We start from the raw sequence: 22512 nt of genomic DNA, 5'->3' as shown, positions 1-22512 counted from the left end.
ATTTTGTAGATATCAGCGTCCAGACACAGAAAATCACTTTCAAAGTCATTTTCAAGCCGCAGAGGCTTACCTATGCTCAATATCCGCTAGCTAGCCACCACCGAGACAAAGGGCGTGAAATGCGATCGCCAAGATACACATACAAAAAAAAAAATCACTTCGCTTCTTAAAAGTTTTAATTACAAACGATACCTCTGGAATAAAGTGACATCCAAGTGCTAACCACACCATCATTTTGTAGATATCAGCGTCCAGACACAGAAAATCACTTTCAAAGTCATTTTCAAGCCGGAGAGGCTTACCTATGCTCAATATCCGCTAGCTAGCCACCACCGAGACAAAGGGCGTGAAATGCGATCGCCAAGATACACATACAAAAAAAAAAATCACTTCGCTTCTTAAAAGTTTTAATTACAAACGATACCTCTGGAATAAAGTGACATCCAAGTGCTAACCACACCATCATTTTGTAGATACCTCATTTGTAGATACCATCATTTTGTAGACCTCGGCTGAATACCCGCTAACTAGCTTTAGCATGTGCCGAACATGACCACGACAAAGAATCACCCAGACACATTAAAAAATCACTTTCAAAGCTAAATTTTAAACCGGAGAGAAAGAGATACACTTACCTTGTCAAACCTTACACTGTTGTTCCGAATACTTCAGAAAATGACGTTCAAATGTCAACTTCAAAACGGAGGAGAGGTGGACAGATGCATGCGGGTCCAGCATACGCTACGGTGTCTTCTAAGGTCAATTTCAAACTGGAGGAGGGGCGGACTGACGCGCGCCGTTGATAGTGTCATCATTACGTTAATCCGAATAGGCCGCACCACTCCCGGCATACCACTAGAATAAAGGAATTATCGGCCCATATTAACGAAAAATAAGTCCAGTGTGAAACAGTCGCCTGGCGAGCGATCGGGTGGTTTAGCGAGTGTCAGCCTCTTAAGTTTAAGACAAGCCCGGCTGCTTTTTAAGCGACGCGGCGCTAGCTACCCAGCTAGCGTCAGTACACAGGAACTACTTCCGGTAGTTATACAAAATAAAAGCGTCCCCCATTATAATCCGCTATAATGCTCTTATTGTGAAGGGCAAGCGGGACGCCATACTTCCGCTGTGCGCGCCGTTGATATATACCTTGGCTTTACATTAATTGTGAGAAAACAAAACAAACAAATAACTCACCGTTGAGTCGATTGTGAGGTAGTGTAAAGACGAATGAATCGGCTGGGTTATTGCACGCTGTCAACTGGTCTGTAGTGTAGGATTTGTCGATATCTGACAAGTAGGCCAACCACAGGGACACAGCGGCCGCCTCGCATTACTCCCGACATACCACTAGAGTGAGCCAGCACACCACAAATGAAGTTTTCTTGTTCTCCATTCATTTCAATGGGAAAAAACTTGCATTAAAATATTCATATTTAAAAAACTATAGAAGTAATAAACACCAAAAGTCATAGCAACTCATTCCAGCTCCAGCCGCACACAATGATATATCATATGTGAACCTTGTCTCAAAACTGTGGGGCGAGTTAAGGTCCAAAATTTCAGGCGGAAAAAGAATAATAATAATAATAAATCCGAGCAATAGTAATAAGTGTGCCTTCGCATAGGCACACTTAATAACTAGAAAAATTTGCATTTCCTGCGAAAATGCAGTGTGGATGCTTAAAGCTGAAGCTGTATGCAAAAAGTAGCTGAAAAAGCTGAAAAGTTGCAGAAATTGTAAAAACTTTGCAGAAGCAAAAGAAGTTTGCTAAAATGGAATAACTTAGCAGAACTGCAATATCTTAGAGGAAACATAATACTTGGCAGAAATAGCATAGCATAATTTAGCAGAAATATTGTAACTTACCAGAAACATGATAACTTCTCAAAAATACAAGAATTTAGGAGAAATAGTATAAGATAACAGAAAGAATATATTTAGCCAAAAATACTTAAACATTACAGAAACACTATGATTTAGAAAAATAGTACAACAGAGCAGAAATATTGTGATTTACCAGAGACACTGTGATGAACTATGAATATTGTAATTTTAAATTGAGACTATGTTTTAGCACAAATATTATAATTTGGCAGAAATACTATAATTTAGCAGAAATACTATATTAAGCACAAATCCTATAAAAAGCAGAAATACTGTACTATGATTTAGTAGAAAAACTATAATTAATCAGAAATACTAAATTTAGCAGAAATACTATATTAAGCACAAATACTATGAAAAGCAGAAATAGTATGATTAAGCATAAATACTACATTTAGCAGAAATACTATATTAAGCACAAATCCTATAAAAGCAGAAATAGTATATTAAGCACAAACTTATAAAATAGCAGAAATAGTATGATTTAGCACAATAGTAATAAGTTAAACAGAAAAATTGGAAAAGCAAAATGGACAGCTGAAAAAATGCTGAACATGCTGAGGGTCCCTCAAATATACTTGTTAAATGACAAAAATCTGCAAAAAAAATTATTACAGCCACACAATCACAAATATGTACACATGAGGAAACACACATGCACAGAGAGACCCACACACAAGATCCAATTCAGTCAACCAGTCTAAATATATTGAATTTAAATCTTAGAATGAGATCATCCCATTAAAAGCCTTTCTCTCTCTCTCTCTCTCTGTCACACACACACACACACACACACACACAGGGAGAGAGAAGTAAGTTTCTAGGTCAGCCTGGGAGCTGGTGAATTTGAATCCACCAATCAGAGAGGCTGTGCACTTTTCCCCACCAAAACAGGTGCATCTGTTTACACACGCAGCAGCACAGAGAGACACAGGATTTTTGCAGTCTATTTCTCATAGTGACGACTCCCCTCAAACAAATGACCGTAATTTCCTAACCGTAGGGGCTAGAACGGTCATTCTTACACCGTTTTGTTCAGAAGAGATGGGGGAATCTTCAAGTGTTGACAATTTAATATTAAAATATGAATTTTTAGAGATATATGACATGGATGACTTGTTGACTTAGAAGCCACGAATTCCCCAATATGCAAATTTGAATGCCTGAGACCACATATGTGATTGGCTGGCTGGGAAGCCGTGCAGGCCCTGATTTGTGGATTTGAATTCCTCAGCCCTCAGATATGATTCGCTGGCTTAGAAGCCACGAAGGCCCCAATATGCAAATTTGAATGCCTCAGGACACTTATTTGATTGGCTGGGAAACTGTGCAGGCCCTGATTTGAAAATTTAAATGTCTCAGTCCTCACAGAGGATTGGCTGCCTGGGGACCTGGCAGAAATATATAGAAATACTATTATTAAGCATAAATACTACATTTAGTACAAATACGATGTTTTAGCACAAATATTATAAAAAGAAGAAAAACTATAATTTAGCAGAAATACTATATTAAGCACAAATCCTATAAAAAGCAGAAATACTATAATTTAGAACAAATAGTATAAAAAGCAGAAATACTATAATTTAGAACAAATAGTATAAAAAGCAGAAATACTATAATTTAGCAGAAATACTATGTTAGGCACAAATCCTATAAAAAGCAGAAATACTATAATTTAGCAGAAATACTATATTAGGCATAAATCCTATGAAAAGCAGAAATAGTATGATTTAGCAGAAATACTGTATTTAGCACAAGTACCGAAAAGTACCAGAAATACTGTGATTTAGCAGAATAGTAATAACTTATTGAAACACAAATGCACAGAGGGACACACAAACACAGGCTCTAATCCAGTCAACCAGTCTAACTATGTTCAATTTAAATCCTACAATGACATGCTGTCAAATAAGGGAAGGGTCCTCTCTCTCCCACTAAACACACACACACACACACAAACACACACACACACACACACACACACACACACACACACACACACACACACACACACAGAGAAGTAAGTTTCTAGGTCAGCCTGGGAGCTGCTGAATTTGAATCCACCAATCAGAGAGGCTGTTTACGTTTTCCCGCCAAAACAGGTGCATCTTTTTACACACGCAGCACAGAGACATAGACCTGCTTCTTTCAGTTTATTTCACATAGTGAGGATTCCCCTCAAACAAATGACCATAATTTCCTAACCGTAGGGGCTAGAGCGGTCATTCTTACACCGTTTTGTTCAGAAGAGATGGGGGAATCTTCAAGTGTTGACAATTTATCATTAAAATATGAATTTTTAGAGATATATGACATGGATGACTTGTTGACTTAGAAGCCACGAATTCCCCAATATGCAAATTTGAATACCTGGAGCCCACATACATGATTGGCTGGCTGGGAAGCTGTGCAGGCCCTGATTTGTGGATTTGAATTCCTCAGCCCTCAGATATGATTGGCTGGCTTAGAAGCCATGAAGGCCCCAATATGCAAATTTGAATGCCTCAGGACACATATATGATTGGCTGGGAAGCCGTGCAGGCCCTGATTTGAAAATTTGAATTTCTCAGTCCTCACAGAGGATTGGCTGCCTGGGGACCTGGCAGAAATATATAGAAATACTATGATTAAGCATAAATACTACATTTAGTAGAAATACTATGTTTTAGCACAAATACTATAAAAAGCAGAAATACTATAATTTAGCAGAAATACTATATTAAGCACAAATCCTATAAAAAGCAGAAATAGGATGATTAAGCATAAACACTACATTTAGTAGAAATACTATGTTTGAGCAAAAATCCTATAAAAAGCAGAAATACTATATTAGGCACAAATCCCATAAAAAGCAGAAATAGTATGATTAAGCAGAAATACTGTAATTTAGCAGAAATACTATATTAGGCACAAATCTTACAAAATAGCAGAAATAGTATGATTTAGCACAATAGTAATCAGTTAAACAGAAAAATTGGAAAAGCAAAATGGACAGCTGAAAAAATGCTGAACATGCTGAGGGTCCCTCAAATATACTTGTTAAATGAAAAAAATCAGCAAAAAAATGCACAGGGAGAGAGAAGTAAGTTTCTAGGTCAGCCTGGGAGCTGCTGAATTTGAATCCACCAATCAGAGAGCCTGTGTACGTTTTCCCGCCAAAACATGTGCCTCTTTTTACACACGCAGCACAGAGAGGCACAGGATTATTGCAGCCTATTTCTCATAGTGAGGACTCCCCTCAAACAAATGACCATAATTTCCAAACCGTAGGGGCTAGAGCGGTCATTCTTACACCGTTTTGTTCAGAAGAGATGGAGGAATCTTCCAGTGTTTACAATTTATCATTAAAATATGAATTATTAAAGATATTTGACTTCTAATGCACCATAACTGAGTAGAGCGAAGCAAAAACTGCCTTGACTTGCCCTCAAACAACGCTTTGTAACTCGAAATCTATTTGGAGTATCGATATCATTCTTTCACCGTAAGAGACAGCAGGCTTTGGTGAACAGTCATGGAAATTTTCAGGTCTCTGTGGAAATCCAAAAAAAAGTTATGACGAGAGAAAAAAGTGGTTCATTTCCACAGTTTGAAATCTGAAGAAATCTGAGCGAAGGACGAATTTCCTACCCTCAAACAAGTCCAACTCATTTCAGAACGGTAATAGGTGAGAAAGAAATTCTTGAATTGTGAGCGTCAGGGGTGTCTGAAGATATTCGGGGACAAGCCTCATGTCTTAAAGTCGCTTCGTTAAGGAGATATGACGATTCGAATATGCCTCTCATTACAGAAATCCAGCGATGATTTTGAACAAGCTCTCCATTGACTTTATATGGAGAGTTTTGAGACCTTGTGTTGGTCTGAGGAGATTTGCAAAAATTCTATAAATCCCACAACAATGATAGTGACATTTCCTGAAAGCCAGCAAAAATACCTACGTTTTGATGTATAATTTGTGGAAGTTGAGTGAAAATTGAGCAAGTAGCAAACAGTTGTTCGGACATGAAGAGAAGACTGCAAAACCTTCAGTGACACACTGGAAGCCAAGAGCATAGCAACCATAACAACGCATGTATTTTGTGAAAAATCACAATTTTGCAACTCAAAACTTTAAGAGGCATAAAAGTAAAACAGTAAAAGATTTCAAAAAAGCTGAATCATACCTGAATAGCCCAATAATTTATGAACATTTTAAAGTTTGAATGGTTGTTCTAGGTGAAAATATGAGGAAGTAGTTAAGTTTCAAAAACAAGCAAATTTTAGCAGAATTGCAGAAGTTTCCCATTCATTTCAATGGGACAAATTAAAGGAAAAAAGTGGAATATTTTAAAAAGTATAATAGTTAAAAATAGCAAAAATCATAGCAAGAAAGAGCAAAAATAGCAGAATAGTTTAAAATTTGAACGGTGAAAATCGGCTGAAAATTGTGGAAGTAGTTAAGTGCCAAAAAGTGTACGGAAGCAACTGGAATAATAACTAGAAAAATTTGCATTTCCTGCGAAAATGCAGTGTGGATGCTTAAAGCTGAAGCTGTATGCAAAAAGTAGCTGAAAAAGCTAAAAAGTTGCAGAAATTGTAAAAACTTTGCAGAAGCAAAAGAAGTTTGCTAAAATGGAATAACTTAGCAGAACTGCAATATCTTAGAGGAAACATAATACTTGGCAGAAATACAATAGCATAGCAGAACTTTGCAGAAATATTGTAACTTACCAGAAACATGATAACTTCTCAAAAATACAAGAATTTAGGAGAAATAGTATAAGATAACAGAAAGAATATATTTAGCCAAAAATACTTAAACATTACAGAAACACTATGATTTAGAAAAATAGTACAACAGAGCAGAAATATTGTGATTTACCAGAGACACTGTGATGAACTATGAATATTGTAATTTTAAATTAAGACTATGTTTTAGCACAAATATTATAATTTGGCAGAAATACTATAATTTAGCAGAAATACTATATTAAGCACAAATCCTATAAAAAGCAGAAATGGTATGATTAAGCATAAATACTACATTTAGTAGAAATACTTTGTTTTAGCACAAATCCCATAAAAAGCAGAAATACTGTACTATGATTTAGTAGAAAGACTATAATTAATCAGAAATACTAAATTTAGCAGAAATACTATATTAAGCACAAATCCTATGAAAAGCAGAAATAGTATGATTAAGCATAAATACTATAATTTAGCAGAAATACTATATTAAGCACAAATCTTATAAAAAGCAGAAATACTATATTAAGCACAAATCCTATAAAAGCAGAAATAGTATATTAAGCACAAATCTTATAAAATAGCAGAAATAGTATGATTTAGCACAATAGTAATAAGTTAAACAGAAAAATTGGAAAAGCAAAATGGACAGCTGAAAAAATGCTGAACATGCTGAGGTTCCCTCAAATATACTTGTTAAATGACAAAAATCAGCAAAAAAATTTATGACTGCCACACAATTACAAATATGTACACATGAGGAAACACACATGCACAGAGAGACACACACACAAGATCCAATTCAGTCAACCAGTCTAAATATATTGAATTTGAATCTTACAATGGGATCATCCCATTAAAAGGCTTTCTCTCTCTCTCTCTCTCTCTCTGTCACACACACACACAAACACACACACACACACACACACACACACACACACACACACACACACACACACACACACACACACACATACACACACACACACACAGGGAGAGAGAAGTAAGTTTCTAGGTCAGCCTGGGAGCTGGTGAATTTGAATCCACCAATCAGAGAGGCTGTGCACTTTTCCCCACCAAAACAGGTGCATCTGTTTACACACGCAGCAGCACAGAGAGACACAGGATTTTTGCAGTCTATTTCTCATAGTGACGACTCCCCTCAAACAAATGACCGTAATTTCCTAACCGTAGGGGCTAGAACGGTCATTCTTACACCGTTTTGTTCAGAAGAGATGGGGGAATCTTCAAGTGTTGACAATTTAATATTAAAATATGAATTTTTAGAGATATATGACATGGATGACTTGTTGACTTAGAAGCCACGAATTCCCCAATATGCAAATTTGAATGCCTGAGACCACATATGTGATTGGCTGGCTGGGAAGCCGTGCAGGCCCTGATTTGTGGATTTGAATTCCTCAGCCCTCAGATATGATTGGCTGGCTTAGAAGCCACGAAGGCCCCAATATGCAAATTTGAATGCCTCAGGACACTTATTTGATTGGCTGGGAAACTGTGCAGGCCCTGATTTGAAAATTTGAATGTCTCAGTCCTCACAGAGGATTGGCTGCCTGGGGACCTGGCAGAAATATATAGAAATACTATTATTAAGCATAAATACTACATTTAGTAGAAATACTATGTTTTAGCACAAATACTATAAAAAGAAGAAAAACTATAATTTAGCAGAAATACTATATTAAGCACAAATCCTATAAAAAGCAGAAATACTATAATTTAGAACAAATAGTATAAAAAGCAGAAATACTATAATTTAGCAGAAATACTATGTTGGGCACAAATCCTATAAAAAGCAGAAATACTATAATTTAGCAGAAATACTATATTAGGCATAAATCCTATGAAAAGCAGAAATAGTATGATTTAGCAGAAATACTGTATTTAGCACAAGTACCGAAAAGTACCAGAAATACTATGATTTAGCAGAATAGTAATAACTTATTGAAACACAAATGCACAGAGGGACACACAAACACAGGCTCTAATCCAGTCAACCAGTCTAACTATGTTCAATTTAAATCCTACAATGACATGCTGCCAAATAAGGGCAGGGTCCTCTCTCTCCCACTAAACACACACACACACACACACACACACACACACACACACACACACACACACAGGGAGAGAGGACTAAGTTTCTAGGTCAGCCTGGGAGCTGCTGAATTTGAATCCACCAATCAGAGAGGCTGTTTACGTTTTCCCGCCAAAACAGGTGCATCTTTTTACACACGCAGCACAGAGACATAGACCTGCTTCTTTCAGTTTATTTCACATAGTGAGGATTCCCCTCAAACAAATGACCATAATTTCCTAACCATAGGGGCTAGAGCGGTCATTCTTACACCGTTTTGTTCAGAAGAGATGGGGGAATCTTCAAGTGTTGACAATTTATCATTAAAATATGAATTTTTAGAGATATATGACATGGATGACTTGTTGACTTAGAAGCCACGAATTCCCCAATATGCAAATTTGAATACCTGGAGCCCACATACATGATTGGCTGGCTGGGAAGCTGTGCAGGCCCTGATTTGTGGATTTGAATTCCTCAGCCCTCAGATATGATTGGCTGGCTTAGAAGCCATGAAGGCCCCAATATGCAAATTTGAATGCCTCAGGACACATATATGATTGGCTGGGAAACCGTGCAGGCCCTGATTTGAAAATTTGAATGTCTAAGTCCTCACAGAGGATTGGCTGCCTGGGGACCTGGCAGAAATATATAGAAATATATAGAAATACTATGATTAAGCATAAATACTACATTTAGTAGAAATACTATGTTTTAGCACAAATACTATAAAAAGCAGAAATACTATAATTTAGCAGAAATACTATATTAAGCACAAATCCTATAAAAAGCAGAAATAGGATGATTAAGCATAAACACTACATTTAGTAGAAATATTATGTTTGAGCAAAAATTCTATAAAAAGCAGAAATACTATATTAGGCACAAATCCCATAAAAAGCAGAAATAGTATGATTAAGCATAAATACTACATTTAGTAGAAATACTATGTTTTAGCACAAATAGTATAAAAAGCAGAAATATTGTAATTTAGCAGAAATACTATATTAGGCACAAATCTTATAAAATAGCAGAAATAGTATTATTTAGCACAATAGTAATAAGTTAAACAGAAAAATTGGAAAAGCAAAATGGACAGCTGAAAAAATGCTGAACATGCTGAGGGTCCCTCAAATATACTTGTTAAATGAAAAAATCAGCAAAAAAATGCACAGGGAGAGAGAAGTAAGTTTCTAGGTCAGCCTGGGAGCTGCTGAATTTGAATCCACCAATCAGAGAGCCTGTGTACTTTTTCCCGCCAAAACATGTGCCTCTTTTTACACACGCAGCACAGAGAGGCACAGGATTATTGCAGCCTATTTCTCATAGTGAGGACTCCCCTCAAACAAATGACCATAATTTCCAAACCGTAGGGGCTAGAGCGGTCATTCTTACACCGTTTTGTTCAGAAGAGATGGGGGAATCTTCCAGTGTTTACAATTTATCATTAAAATATGAATTATTAAAGATATTTGACTTCTAATGCACCATAACTGAGTAGAGCGAAGCAAAAACTGCCTTGACTTGCCCTCAAACAACGCTTTGTGACTTGAAATCTATTTGGAGTATCGATATCATTCTTTCACCGTAAGAGACAGCAGGCTTTGGTGAACAATCATGGAAATTTTCAGGTCTCTGTGGAAATCCAACAAAAAGTTATGACGAGAGAAAAAAGTGGTTCATTTCCACAGTTTGAAATCTGAAGAAATCTGAGCGAAGGACGAATTTCCTACCCTCAAACAAGTCCAACTCATTTCAGAACGGTAATAGGTGAGAAAGAAATTCTTGAATTGTGAGCGTCAGGGGTGTCTGAAGATATTCGGGGACAAGCCTCATGTCTTAACTTTGCTTCGTTAAGGAGATATGACGATTCGAATATGCCTCTCATTACAGAAATCCAGCGGTGATTTTGAACAAGCTCTCCATTCACTTTATATGGAGAGTTTTCTGACCTTGTGTTAGTCTGAGGAGATTTGCAAAAATTCTATAAATCCCACAACAATGATGGTGACATTTTCTGAAAGCCAGCAAAAATACCTACGTTTTGATGTATAATTTGTGGAAGTTGAGTGAAAATTGAGCAAGTAGCAAACAGTTGTTCGGACATGAAGTGAAAATTGCAAAACCTTCAGTGGCACACTGGAAGCCAAGAGCATAGCAACCATAACAACGCATGTATTTTGTGAAAAATCACAATTTTGCAACTCAAAACTTTAAGAGGCATAAAAGTAAAACAGTAAAAGATTTCAAAAAGCTGAATCATACCTGAATAGCCCAATAATTTATGAACATTTTAAAGTTTGAATGGTTGTTCTAGGTGAAAATATGAGGAAGTAGTTAAGTTTCAAAAACAAGCAAATTTTAGCAGAATTGCAGAAGTTTCCCATTCATTTCAATGGGACAAATTAAAGGAAAAAAGTGGAATATTTTAAAAAGTATAATAGTTAAAAATAGCAAAAATCATAGCTAGAAAGAGCAAAAATAGCAGAATAGTTTAAAATTTGAACGGTGAAAATCGGCTGAAAATTGTGGAAGTAGTTAAGTGCCAAAAAGTGTACGGAAGCAACTGGAATAATAATAATAATAAAGTATAAAGAATAAAGAGAAACAGGAACTCAATAGTGTGGATGCTTAAAGCATCCACACAATAATAAAGTATAAAGAATAAAGAGAAACAGGAACTCAATAGTGTGGATGCTTAAAGCATCCACACAATAATAATAATAATAATAATAAATCCGAGCAATAGTAATAAGTGTGCCTTCGCATAGGCACACTTAATTAGCAGGGGGTGGGGAGAGGGGGGCATGAGAAGAAGAAGCACCTGCGATGTCAGGAAGTCAGTGACAGGTAAACCCACAGGAAGTTTTTCTGCCCTATCGGCTACAGGATGATGCGAACTGTTTCTACGAATATGTAACACGATCAACGATCGGAAGATAACAAGTTCCGTTAAACAAAATCAGTAACTGTGATTTAGGTTCAATACGAAAAGTTTGAGGAAAAATCTCAACGACGTGCTGTCACTGAAGGCATCACACAGTATTGACATGTTGTCATTTAAGTGTATTTGTTGGGGAGTAACGGAATACATGTACCGCCGTTACGTATTTAAAATACAAAATATGAGTAACTGTATTCCGTTACAGTTACCTTTTAAAAAGGTGGTATTCAGAATACAGTTACTTTGTTGAAATAAATGGATTACACTGCGGTACTTTCCTGTTTCATATTGTCGCGGGTCAGGACTGTTTGGGTTTTGTTTGACAGCTACGTTCTGTTGTTCCAGGCGGCAGCGTTACGGTTGCCATGGTTACAGGGCGACGCTCTCTCTCTCTCTGCGACTGTGTGTTTCCTGGGTGAGAGAGCGCCTTTTCGTTGTTGTTGTTGTGCTAAGCTAACAGGCAGAATGCTACAAGCATAGCTCTAAAGAATGTAGCATCATGGGCAGTGTAGTCCGTGTTGCAGGGAGAATGGACTGCCATACACGTTATGTGTCTGTGAGCGCGAGGAGGGAGAAAAAGGGGAGTGGAAAGGTACGAGTTGTCATCGAGGAAAAACGGGAGCTGGAAGCATGTAAATATAATAATAACCACTGCAGCCAAGAAGAGTGCCTGACGAGCCCAGTTGTAAGTAAGCTATTAAGACTCGACTGTACGCTGTGTTCGTGTTTTCCTCCGAAAACAATAAGTTCCGTTGGAGCAGTCTTTCAAAGCCTCTCTCTGTCTCTCGCAAGAAAAGTTGACCCACACAACAAAGTAAAGCTATTTTTCGGCTACGAGCCGACAGGGACCCCGCCGTATTAGTCAGAGGTCCCTTTACTACAGTTCGGAGTCGCGGACCTTCAGTAATAGTAATAAATCACACAGCAATAGTACATTCACGTTGTTGTAAAAAGCACGATAATATATTAAGTAATCCAAAGTATTCAGAATCCGTTACTGTCATTGAGTAACGTAACGGAATATGTTACAGAATACATTTTGGGGCATGTATTCTGTATTCTGTATTGGAATACATTTTAAAAGTAACCTTCCCAACACTTTTTATTATTGCCTGTGGCTTCCTGACTGACTTCAGCCACTCACAATGTTTGTTTTAACATTCAGTGAAGGCCTCACAGAGGTACCCATGTTCCCCTTTATGTCAGCTAATTTTGATGCTTTATAGTAAGTGTTGTTCACTTTGACCATTTGAAAGCTTTTTCTCTCTTCTTTGTTGCATTTAAATAGAGAACCCATTGCTTTCCCCAAAAACCATCCTGTCACAGGGGAAGAGGAGGAGGTTTTGACCTAAGTGACTGAACTGGTCAAATTGTCGATCTGACATCGAGAGGAGAATGAAGAACATCTCTCTTCTGTGGCTCCTCTGTAAGTACACTGTAATGATTATCTATGAAAACCTGTTGTTTCTTTATCACAAAACTTCCTGGTTGGTGTGGAATCACGGTTTTTTTCAAGGAGACCACAAAGAACAAAGAGGGTCAACAGGAGTAAGTGTAGAAAATCGGTGCAGATTATAGGTAAATGAGCTCATAGACATCTATGATATGAAAAGCTGCTACATTAAAAGTTAGAATCTTACTTAAGTATTAATAAAAATGTTTTATCATCTATAATGTAAATGTCATGCATTCTTCTCACTCATATCAACAATATTATTGAATTATAATTATTTATTTATGTGTGTATCATTATAATGTTGCTTGATGTTTGGAATAACCTATATGCTGCTGAGTAACTTTATTTACAATAAAATAAGATTATAAAGTAAGTAGTAAGTAAGCTTTACAATAAATTGCAAGGGGCACACATTGTCTAATCTAAACTACAATGGAGCCGAAGAAGAAAACTGAAAAACAAAGAAATATCTGATTGTATTATAAAGTGAGGACAATTTCAGTTAAGTGCTGTAAATGTACTGTCAGTATCACTGGTGATATTACAAGATTACCAGCACTCTAGCCCAGCACACATGTCTCTGTGTAGGACATGAGAAAAAAAAAGTTTCCTCCTCTCTCTGCTCATCAGTGCGTAACTCAACCAAATCCATGACATCTGTGTTCTCCACAGTCTGGTGGTTTTCTGTTTTCTCTGCTACATCTCACAGATGTAACATTTTCTACAGCTACTTTTAGTACCACTGATATTCATTTAGACTCTTTTTCTCCAATCGATCTTTCTGAGTTAACTTCAATAATTACTTGCTCCAGTTTCACATACTGCGCTGCAGTGGTTTGTATCACATCTATCTAATAGACTCCAATTTGTACATGTAAATGGAGAGACCTCTTCACACACTAAGGTCAATTATGGAGTTCCACAGGGTTCAGTGCTAGGACCCATTCTATTTACATTCTATGGAACATACATTCCCTTATGCCAGGTGTGGGCAATTCCAGGCCCCGAGGGCCAGTGTCCTGTAAGTTTTAGATCTCACCTTGGGTCAACACACCTGAATCACATGATTAGTTCGTTACCAGGCCTCTGGAGAACTTCAGGACATGTTGAGGAGCTAATTAACCATTTAAATCAGCTGTGTTTGATCAAGGACATATCTAAAACCTGCAGGACACCGGCCCTAGGGGCCTGGAATTGCCCACCCCTGCCTTAGACCGTATCATTAGAAGACATAGCATACATTTTCACTGCTATGAAGATGACACACAACTCTATCTGTCCATGAAGCCAGATAACACACACCATTAGTTAAACTGCAGGAATGTCTTAAAGACATAAAGACCTGGATGGCCGCTAACTTTCTGCTTCTTAATTCAGATAAAACTGAGGTTATTGTACTCGGCCCTGAAAATCTTAGAAATATGGTATCTTACCAGATTCTTACCCTGGATGGCATTACCTTGGCCTCCAGTAACGCTGTGAGGAACCTTGGAGTCATTTTTGACCAGGATATGTCCTTCAACGCACATATTAAACAAATATGTAAGACTGCGTTCTTCCATTTGCGCAACATCTCTAAAGTTAGAAATATCCTGTCTCAGAGTGACGCTGAAAAACTAGTTCATGCATTTATTACTTCCAGGCTGGACTACTGTAATTCATTATTATCAGGATGTCCTAAAAACTCCCTGAAAAGCCTTCAGCTAATCCAAAATGCTGCAGCAAGAGTCCTGACAGGGACTAGAAAGAGAGAGCATATTTCTCCTGTTTTGGCTTCCCTTCATTGGCTTCCTGTTAAATCCAGAATTCAAAATCCTGCTCCTCACATACAAGGTCTTAAATAATCAGGCCCCATCTTATCTTAATGACCTTGTAGTACCATATCACCCTATTAGAGCACTTCGCTCTCGCTCTGCAGGCCTACTTGTTGTTCCTAGAGTATTTAAAAGTAGAATGGGAGGGAGAGCCTTCAGTTTTCAGGCCCTCTTCTGTGGAACCAGCTTCCAGTTTGGATTCGGGAGACAGACACGATCTCTACTTTTAAGATTAGGCTTAAAACTTTCCTTTTTGCTAAAGCATATAGTTAGGGCTGCACCAGGTGACCCTGAATCCTCCCTTAGTTATGCTGCAATAGACGTAGGCTGCCAGGGGATTCCCATGATGCATTGAGTTTTTCCTTTCCAGTCACCTTTCTCACTCACTATGTGTTAACAGACCTCTCTGCATTGAATCATATCTGTTATTAACCTCTGTCTCTCTTCCACAGCATGTCTTTATCCTGTTTTCCTTCTCTCACCCCAACCGGTCGCAGCAGATGGGTTTCAAACATCAGAATAAAATTCTTCTGAGTTGATCCACAACCAGCTTTGTTCTTTTATCAGTATTACTCTGTATAAGCTGTGTTTGATAGAAATGTAATGATACAGGTCACAAATGACAGCATGTGTATCAGGTGAAAAACCACACTTACCGTTCTCTTACATCCCCGGTGTGTTCTTAAAGGAAATCACTTTAAGCTTTTAATTTCTTTTTCAGGTTTCCATTGTTTCTAATATAACATATAATTTGCTTTTCTTTTCTAATGTATTTATGAGAATATTTAAGTTAATGATTCAGTACAATGTTTCAATTTGACCTCATGGTGGCAGTGTTGTCACACTGGTAAGGTTACGACTGGAACACAGACGAATCTAATAGTGAGCATTGAAGTAAATTTAGAGATTACAGTCTTCAAACCAGAAGTAGTTATCTCTGTTTTCATATGTCATGATCCTTAAAAATATAACCAATCATGAGAATAATGACAAAAAATAATGTAAGAATATAAATAAATGTATAAATAAAATATATACATAAATAAAAATCAATAAATACAATATAGATGACAGACTGTTAATAATAAGAGCCTCCACAACAGTTATATTCAAAGGCAAAGGAAGGAAATAATTATTATTTATGTTTTTATTATTATCATTGTTGGCAGAACACTTTTCAAACCAAGAAGATCCTGTGTTTGAATCCACCACCTTTCAGTGCCTGCATGTTCCTGTGGGTACTTCAGATTCCTCCACCACAATCTGTCCAACACATCCAACTTATTCCATCTAAAGTGTTTGTTTGATGACCACAGTTTCTTTTTTAAATTTATGTTGACTCACTGCCAGCACAGAGAAAGGAAGTGAAAATTTAGTGGTTCCTCTTGGTTCCACCTCCTCTCTCTTTGGCTGTTCCATCACATGTTGTACTATCTTTAAATATCTTTTTGTTTTTGTCTGTTATTGAAATATAACTGTCAAACATTCACATTAGGCTGTTTGGTATATAGAACACTTTAACAAGGTGACCTCAGACACTTTTTGAAGAAATCTTTGTGTGGATTTTTTTCCATCCTGATGATCAGAAGAGTGTTTGAAGGTGTCAGAGATTCTTCAGAACAACAGTAAGTGTTTAAAATTAACGCCTTTCAGTCTTTTAGGTAAACTGACAGGTTGACTGAAGTCTGTGAGCTTCAGTCGATTAACACAAACATAAAAAAAAAAATCACCTCAACCAAGTGGAATTGTACTCAGTTACTCGCCTCTACTCTGATTACAGTCATGTCTGTTTCTGCTATTCTTTGTCTCTCACTGTAAATATGTTTGTTTTGTTCTGTGGAGATCATTCAAGAACGGAACCTGTTCTGCTCTTTAATGATGACGCACTTTCTGATCTTCCTGCTGTCCAGCCTCGTCACTCTGATGTGACTTCCTTCAGAGACGTTGAGAAGTGTTGAGTTTGGACGAGTGTCTGAAAGACAAAGTTTTATTTAATCCTTAAATTTAATTTCATGTAGTCAGATTTTAAAGTCAGGTTCTATTATTCTGTCACAGGAGATACCAAAGGTTCAGATTTTATGAAAATCAACGTGTCGGATGAAAATCAACGTGTCGGATCAGCAGACCTGGACAACATGGAAATGTCTGCTGTAACTGCATCGGCTTTGCTGTTTGTCGGTGTCTTCATGTTTGTCTCTGCAGGTGAGCTTTATAAGGATGTTTTTATTAAGAGAAATAAACAGTGTCTGCGTTGTTTAAATGTTACTTCTCAAATGTTTATTTTCATATTTCATATTCAGTTTGTTTATGTCTTTGAGGGCATCACGAGTTGTTGTTTGTGTGAACATAAGTGCTTGGTCTGCAATTTGAACCACAGAGAAAAAGAACTGTAATGTGTGTGTCCGTGTGATGTGTTGTAGTTCCAATTGTCAGTATACAGCTACAAATCTTTTTGGTTACAGTATAAATTTAAGCTATGATACAGCAGCTGCCTGCATAATAACAATCCTATTTTTTGTAGATATTGTCATAATATTCAGATGTGCTGACGGGTGGAGGTGGGGTTGCAGTTGGAGTGTAATGCATTGGCAGCATTTGCTGTCATGGTGACAATCACAATGAACACTTCATATTTTCTCCCTCTTTTATTTTCACCTACCTCCACCTCTGGAGGCCCGGCAACTCCACCTTATTGCCTCTGGATAACTCAGTATCATAGGCACACTCATTAACTGATCCCATGTGTAAAAGACAAAGCCTCCTAGTAAAGTCATTAATAATTAGGATTCTTGATTAGTGAAAATGCACAGTCACTCAGCATAGCAATAAGGTAACCACAAAAGATCAATAATGCAATACATTAAAATAATACAAATAATTCAATAACCTCTCTGCTCTGAATTGTTTCCTCTTTCAGAGCAGAAAACTATCACAGCTGAGTCTGGACAGGACGTCACTCTGACATGTAGAGCTCCGAATGACAACATCATAGTTACAGAGTGGAGCAGAGCCGATCTGGAGATGGAACATGTCCTCTTGTACCGAGATGAACAGTTTGATCCAGAAGAGCAGCATCTATCATTTAAGAACCGGGTGGATCTGCAGGACAGACAGATGAAGGGTGGAGACGTGTCTTTGATTCTGAACAATGTGACGATTAATGACATTGGAACATACGAATGTCGCGTCATCAATGGAAGACCAAACCGCGGACGGGTTGCCCTATTGAAGAACGAACCCATTTGCATCCTTTACCTGAATGTTGTTGATCCTCCAGGTGAGTGAGTAGAGTTGAGTGTGTGTGTGATCAGAGGTGAAGCTGCTTCCTGGTTGTTGATGTTTGTTTGTAAAGATGTTGTTGATGAGACTTTGTAGAAAGCAGCTGGTCTGAGTGATGTGATCAGAGTGCAGTAGATAATGTCTGACAGCAGTTTGATTCTGTTCTGTTCTTCACTCATCACCTACCTGACAGCTGACACCTCACACCTGTTTCTCACCTGCAGGTCAGACAGGAGGAGACACAGAGGATGGATCTGTTGGACTCATAGTTAGTCTGTCTGCTTGTATCTGTCTTGCTGCTCTGGTTCTAGGTTTCTATAGCTACAGGAAACATAAACAACAAAAAACGGGACTGATATCAGCAGGAGATATTCTCGGAAAATGTAGAAAAAAAAAGAAAAGAAAATTCCTGTCAAAGTAAATACTGTGTTGTTTGTTTACTTTTAACCAACATCATTTGGCATAAAACTGAAAGCTTTACAAATCAAGAAATTATTAAAATTCAGTAATCAAAATAGTCAGTATTCTAAATTCAATCAAAGAAAAGAAAAATCCAATAGAGTGATGGTGATGGTGATTTTCCAGCAGATGTCTTCACTTTCTCTCATTCTACTGCATCCAGTTAGATGTGTTCAAAGATGCTGGTATGTTTGAAGAATAAAAAACACAATTTTATCGTTAAACCAAACAACATCAGATTAATTTTTTGTTTGTTTTTGAACATAGCTGACAGAGCTCTCCTCTCATAACCTTCAGCAGAACAGCTAGAATCCCGTAGTTCTCTGCAGTTTTTGTTGTTATATACATGATTCAAGTTAAATTTAGTTTTCTATGGAAAGAGCTTGGTGCAAACACGAGGTGTCATCAACATACCGCAATCACATTTCTTCATATTTCTAACCTGTCACTATAAGATGCTCTTTCAGTTTCTGAAAGCGCTTCAGTTGAATTTCAGTTGAATTTCATACCACATGATAATATTAATCTGCTCTCACAGTTCATTAATTCAAGATCAGTTTATTTTTTTTAAAAAACATGTTCCTGCAAGTGTTTCACAATAAAAGACTTGTTAAGAAATGAAGCATTTTTGCACCAGAGTTAGAGGGCTTTTAATTCGTAATCAAGACATTGTGAAAAAAATATCATGAATAAAGTAAAAAAAGTAAAGTAAAAAAAAAAAAAAAAAAAAAAAAAAAAAAAAAAAAAAAAAAAAAAAAATATATATATATATATATATATATATATATATATATATATATATATATATATGTGTGTGTGTGTGTGTGTGTGTGTGTGTGTGTGTGTGTGTGTGTGTGTGTGTGTGTGTGTGTGTAATATCTTACTTTTCACTATACAGTGAAATAAATAAGTTCTTCCTTAGAGTTTATATTAGACGTATTACAGCCTGATCAGGAGGCAGAGACACACTTCAACAATCATAGTTATATTCCTGTTCACGTGACTTTTAATCTCTTTTAAGTTAATTAAAATGTATCCAATATTAAATGTAACACTGCCATTTTATTAGGAACAACACATCATGTTTTTCATACACAGTATGCTCACTTATAAAACAATCCTCTAGTGGCCAAATATAAACCATGTGTGAGGATGGTGTTGATGTAAAATGTGAATCAGAGTGTTCCAGTCAGTCATCAGTGTGTCTCTGCACAGCTGTAATTAAAATGTGTTCAGAGGGCCTCAGTGTCTGAATGGTTCCAGTTCAGCTCCATAACAGCAGCGTCCCTGGTTTGATTCCTGTGTTTCAGCTCATATCTGCCTCTCTCACTGAGGGGGACGTCCACTACATGGACATGGATTTGTTCATCAACCAAACTACAGATCACAGAGAACAGAGGATAATTTTTCCATGCTTCTTTTCATATATGTGAACTAACAAATGTTTTAATTCTGAAAAATGAAGAATTAAGAAAAAAAGTGCTGTGTGAGTATAGGTATTGTTTTTTTAAGTTATTTGATGACTTGTGTCTATATAATGAATAAAGTTCACATGTATCGTGATCACAGTAACAACTTTCCTAGAATTAATCTCTGTTTTAGATATTTAATTCATATTACTGTTTAATTTTGTTCATTTTAATCAGATCAAGATGTTGGAGAAGATGATGTCATCACTGACATCATGTGCAGTGTCATCAACATATCAAACTGTCAGCTACAGCCAATCAGTGTTTTCATATTTTTTTTATAATGTGAGGATATCTGTAAATATATCCTCACATAATGTATCTTTGACAAGATTTAAAATATTATAATATTAGTTTCTCCCTCTCCCTTCCCCTGTTTGAGGGGCGTGGGAATAATGAGGAAAATTGGAATGAACCAACGATTTTAAAATCAAACACTAAAATGGCACCATGGAAACTGGGAGCTCAAAAGGTTTTAACATTAAACGGAAAACCCAAAAACCCCACCCTGGGAATTTCACCAAGAGAATATCTAGTTTGAATCTTAAGACAGAGTTGTGGTTCAGTGTGAAAATAAAAATATTTTATTATTTAAAAAGCTTTTTTATTATTTTATTTGGGTAATTTTTATCAGATCAAGATGCTGGAGAAGTTCTGATGATCACTGTCCTCAACATATCAATATATCAAACTTTCAGCAGAAAGCAGCCAGTCAGACAAAGTGATTGGTTGTCACTGGCTGGTAGGGCTGGAAACGCAACCAGCCAGTGACCCCTGGGGAGTGGGATGGAGGGAAAAGGTGTGAGTCACTGAAAACGAGGGAAACAGGTGTTTTTTCAACCCTGCTAAATTGTCTCCAAAAGAAAACTCACTATGGTGGCTATTAGACCCTGGAGCTGGACCATAAACAGTCACTATGAGACCTCAATAAAAGACTCAACAACGATTGTTTCTAAAATTGGTCAGTATTGCCCACATGCAAAAGACCCAAAACATTTTCGGACTTAAATTCATGAGACTATAATCAGTGTATTGACTGATATTGTTTATGTCTGGAGGTGTTCTGTCAGCAGTCAGAGGTGCAACGGGATCGTTTTCACCAGAAGACCACAGTATGACGGGTAACAGCTGTGGCGTCACCTGGCATTTAAAAACCGTGTTGTTATGTTATGTTATGTTATGTTATGTTATGTTGCTGGCCACTTTATTGGGAACACCTGTTAAAAACGTTGAACTCTCCTTTTTCTTCAAGTGTAAAACACACATTTCAGTGCAGTTAAAACATCTTCATGTTCTCAGTCCCAAATAAAATAAAATAACATTTTCAAGGATAAAAGACAAGCAGGAAAACACCAGCTTATTGCAGTCACACCTTTTGGTTATTTATCAAAATAATTCACAAAATCAATTAGTCGTGTCCATCTGGAGGTCTTTTTTAAGCTCAGTTTTCAGCACCAAGGACATAGAGCAGCACCCTGAGTTTCAGCACCATTAAGTCCACAGACTGGGGAGCTGACTCAGAGGTTTCTCACACAGGAAACAGCAAACACTCACAAGCTTTAAAACAAAGTTAAAACCCTCTAAGATTTCTTCATAAATTGAACTCAGTTATTATTAACGATGATGTTCCACTCTCCTGCTGCTCAACCTGTTGTACCTAAGGCCTAAAACAGACAAACAAGAAGAGAAGAGGTATGGACAAGCCTGCACAGACTCTGGTAAATCGCAAGACTTGGGGTGCGTTTTTCTGGGGGTGGACATAGTAAGCAATGATCCAAACATCTTGATCTCAGGGTGGGAATTGTGTTGGATTTATTCACTCACACCTTGGTGGCTGAAATCAGTGTTTAAATGCAAGATCATATAAATGACATGTGCAGTGCATTATTAGTATTATTTTTTATCATTATTATCCATCCATACATCTTCTTCAGGTTATCTGGGTCCGGGTCGTGGGGGCAGCAGCCTAAGCAGAGAAGCTCAGGACTCTCTCTCCAGCCACCTCCTCGTTTAACTGACAGCACTTTAAAGTCTGAAGGATGTCTTGTTTTGCTGAATCCTGCTGTTGATGGGACAAATTGTTCGTGTGCAGTTTGGGAAATGAAAAATATGGTATTGTGCCATTTTAATCTTCGACATTTGTTTGATTTTATTTCTCATTTCTCATAAGATGAGTAACGGATTCAAAAAGGAGAAGATTCAGTTTAATCAGCTGCAACACGATCTCAGTAATGTAAGTATCGGAAAGTGTGGTATCCACACAAACCTCTGAATCTCAGCTAAAAGCGCATTTAAACCATTTGTACGATCAGCAAACACAGCAAAAACAACAAACAGTTAAAAGTGCTGTTGTTGTTCCATTAAATGCCCATAAACAAAC

The 22512-nt window shown here is 37.1% G+C and overlaps 2 protein-coding genes across 2 annotated transcripts in view; both read left to right on the top strand.

Annotated features, from left to right (window-relative positions):
• The window catches only part of LOC146713181 (uncharacterized), a 229722-nt gene that overhangs the window by 176369 nt on the left and 30841 nt on the right, over positions 1-22512 (top strand). The window lies entirely within an intron of this gene.
• On the top strand, positions 11505-19434 carry LOC146713184 (programmed cell death 1 ligand 1-like). Its single transcript, XM_085452376.1, has 5 exons — positions 11505-11561; positions 12944-13081; positions 16981-17127; positions 17843-18202; positions 18429-19434. Exons 3-5 carry the CDS (start codon positions 17004-17006, stop codon positions 18623-18625), a joined length of 681 nt encoding a protein of 226 aa, XP_085308502.1. The 5' UTR covers positions 11505-11561; positions 12944-13081; positions 16981-17003; the 3' UTR covers positions 18626-19434.

Source organism: Copadichromis virginalis, linkage group LG3, assembly GCF_057382275.1.
Source record: "Copadichromis virginalis isolate Kocher_CV1m ecotype Utaka linkage group LG3, C_Virginalis_male_GT1.1, whole genome shotgun sequence".
In the NCBI taxonomy this organism is placed as follows: domain Eukaryota; kingdom Metazoa; phylum Chordata; class Actinopteri; order Cichliformes; family Cichlidae; genus Copadichromis; species Copadichromis virginalis.
This window is presented reverse-complemented; position numbering and strand designations above follow the sequence as displayed.

Excerpts from the sequence above, each read along its gene's own strand:
- LOC146713184 (XM_085452376.1), top strand. The coding sequence starts at position 17,004 with ATGAAAATCAACGTGTCGGATGAAAATCAACGTGTCGGATCAGCAGAC. Across the intron at positions 17,128-17,842 it reads CTTCATGTTTGTCTCTGCAG|AGCAGAAAACTATCACAGCT; the intron begins GTGAGCTTTATA and ends TTCCTCTTTCAG. Across the intron at positions 18,203-18,428 it reads GAATGTTGTTGATCCTCCAG|GTCAGACAGGAGGAGACACA; the intron begins GTGAGTGAGTAG and ends TCTCACCTGCAG.